The sequence below is a fragment of the Poecilia latipinna genome, unplaced genomic scaffold (assembly GCF_001443285.1).
Source record: "Poecilia latipinna isolate Pla-1442-1.1 unplaced genomic scaffold, P_latipinna-1.0 Scaffold197, whole genome shotgun sequence".
NCBI classification, from domain to species: Eukaryota; Metazoa; Chordata; class Actinopteri; order Cyprinodontiformes; family Poeciliidae; genus Poecilia; species Poecilia latipinna.
Window position 1 is genome coordinate 142831 of NW_015112813.1, and position 2898 is coordinate 145728.

The 2898-nt window shown below is 37.3% G+C and overlaps 1 protein-coding gene across 1 annotated transcript in view; it reads left to right on the forward strand.

Annotated features, from left to right (window-relative positions):
* The first annotated feature begins 585 nt into the window (after positions 1-585).
* The window catches only part of sepsecs (Sep (O-phosphoserine) tRNA:Sec (selenocysteine) tRNA synthase), an 18731-nt gene continuing 16418 nt past the window's right edge, over positions 586-2898 (forward strand). Inside the window, exon 1 of the mRNA XM_015031001.1 lies at positions 586-698. Within this exon, the coding sequence (XP_014886487.1) occupies positions 689-698 (10 nt within the window). The 5' untranslated portion in view covers positions 586-688. The remainder of the gene's footprint in view (positions 699-2898) is intronic.

Sequence of the window (2898 nt, forward strand, 5' to 3'; positions counted from 1 at the left end):
TTATTCATGGACATTTGACTATTTTACAGATTTTTTTAAAATTTATTTTTAGACCACAAGGTTGTCTAAAAAGCCCGCAGTCACAGTTTGCTCACCATCTGATGATCATGTTTTGGGTGGCCATCACCCTAATTCTGGTCTAGACGGGGTTTTGAATCATTCTGAGTCATTTACTATCAAGCCCAGCCCGTTTGATTTTTTTTTTTCATTTATTTATATGCTTTTTATTAGTTATTTTTGCGTGCTTAGAGTTCTGGTGAACAGAGGTTTGTGTTTACGGAACGATCTACCTGTGGAATTAGTTAGAAACGCCCGGGGAACTTTTCGTTCCTGACAGGTTTGAAAAGTTTTTCTTTCTTTCTTTTTTTTTTCTTTTTCTTGTATTTTGTCTTCAACGGTCCTTTCATGTAATGGTCCTTCTTGACCAATGGGGTTCCTTGACAGCGCCCCTTTTTTTTTTATTCTTTTTTTTCCCCACCCTTTGGCGGAAGCCTCCACATGGCTTAAAAGCACACCTCCTTCCAGCTCTGCGCAGTCAGTGCCGCAGTCGCTCAGCTGACACCCCCTGCCAGGCGGAGGACAGGCGGACATGCCTGCTTTGCGCTTCCACACAAGGACTTAGGACATTAGGAGAGGACTGATGTCCTGTTGGTTCTCTCGAATCAACAGGCTGATGCGTTACTAATCCATGCGCGCAGGTGGGAATAACTTCCAATTCAGAACTTCTTCTTTTTTTTTTCTTTTTTTTGCGCAAATTTGGAGTGTATTTTGCTGTTGTTTTCTCTTTTTTTTTTATTACACTTAAAATGATCCGCATTATAAATAAAAGATTTGGATTATACTTCAGGGCGCGCGTAAAACCATGAAGATGGAGTAAGCTTTCTCTCTCGCCAAGGTTCAGATTTGACGTGGATCTCGTTGTTCCTGGCTCTCCACCTTTTTTTTTTTGTTTTCACGTCGCTCTAAAATGTCGCTCAGTTTGAACCCTCCTCCCCACCCCACCACCTCTCCACCCCTCCAATCTGGATGAAAGATGAGTCTGGATCTTTCAGGAGGGAAACTTTCAGCGCTTTGCTTCCTCTTTAACGTGGGTCCCGAAGGAAGGCAAGATGTTGGCATAGCTGTTGAACTCTGAGGCCTGCTATGCCAACAACTTGCCATCTTTCTCTCCCCTTTGCAGCCAAACCCTTGAGGATTTTTTTTCTGGCTGAAAGGTGCAGCCAGAACCAGCTCTGTCGGTTTACTCCACCGTGCAATACCTACTGTGTCATGTGAACCTGAATGAATTTTGTCTCAGTTTAATATTATCGCAAATTGCAGCCACATTTGAATAATTCAATAAGAATTAGTTTGTCACATTAAGCCATACGAGTGTCCCTGCAGACACTGCAATATTCCTAACTTATTTAGACAAAAAAGGTAAGCGCACTTAACATCTATCTATCTATCTATCTATCTATCTATCTATCTATCTATCTATCTATCTATCTATCTATCTCTATCTATCTAATCAGTGTAATGTCAACATATCACAGAATAAAGTCATTTGTTTTTATCTGACAGAACAAGTTAATAAGCGGTAGCAATGTGTGTGTGTGTGTGTGTTTTTTTAAACTATCTAAAATCTTATCAATCAATCAATACTTTATTTTGGTAAATTACCCACATTAAACACACGACACAAACAAAACAACAATAAACAAACCCATAATTTACCAAAGAAGGAATAGGCTGAAGCCAAGCTTGTTCGTGCCTACCCTATTTTATACAACAACCTACCAAGATATCTTAACAATACATATATAAGTCTATAAATCTACTTTACAGCGTAAGATGTTATCATTTTATATTTTAGAGCTCTTTTGAAGCTCACCAAGAAAGGACATAACTTAAAATCATCATTCAATTCATTCCACAGTTTCACACCAATAACTGAAACACATCTTGATTTCAGATTGTTTTTAAACAGAATACTCCTGGGTCATCGCTTGTGTCTTTGTATGTCTGCTTTGTCTTGCCAATCTTCCACTTCGAAACAGGTTCTGCTGGAGTTTTCTTCTTTTTGAAAGGGAGTTTTCCTTTCCACAGTCACCACATGCATGCTTGGTAAACAGAATTGATGCAAAGTTACCAAGTTAATGCTATCAACTGTCCACTGTTGCTATGAGTTACTTCATATTTAAATCTCTGTTTAAGTATTTTTCTTTGGGCTTTTGAATCTAACAGGGTATGCGACCCGAAAAGATTCCAAGCATTTTGTGTGGTATTGTATTTTGTGTTGATTTACATGTTATTCTTGTATACAGTTGTTGTTGTTGTTGTTGTTGTTTGGAGGAGTAAGTAGGGGTTAAATTGCTGGGCACTTGTAATGTTTTTTTAATGTGTTTTTCAAAAAATGTGCATGAGAAACTTTTTTTGCCTCCTCATCAGACAGAAATGTTTAAGTATATTTGAAAGAGTTGTGTATTTGTGGTCGACTTTACTCGTAGGATTGATTTCGGACTTTTGTGAATAAGACAATAGGCTATTCAGTGGAGGAAATAATCAAATCATTAAACAAATTACTCAATATAAATTAGTGTTTAAACCACAACAGTAAAACCCTGCTGTTACATCAAAATACGCAAACTGTGCTGAAGTTCTTTGCTCTTTCAGGCTTGTAAGCGCATGTTTGAAGGTACAGATGGTTACTTTTACTTAATACTTTTACTTACCAAAAAAATATATATATATATGTTGTTGCTTAGAATAGATTTATACAATAAGTAGGGATTTTAAAAAGTCACATTTTCAATTTTCCAGGCTAAATGATGATTAGGAATGGCTGGTTTGAAATTGACATTAAAAGATGAATGTGAACGTCCATGTGTCGTGGCCTGTTATGTATGTATATATATA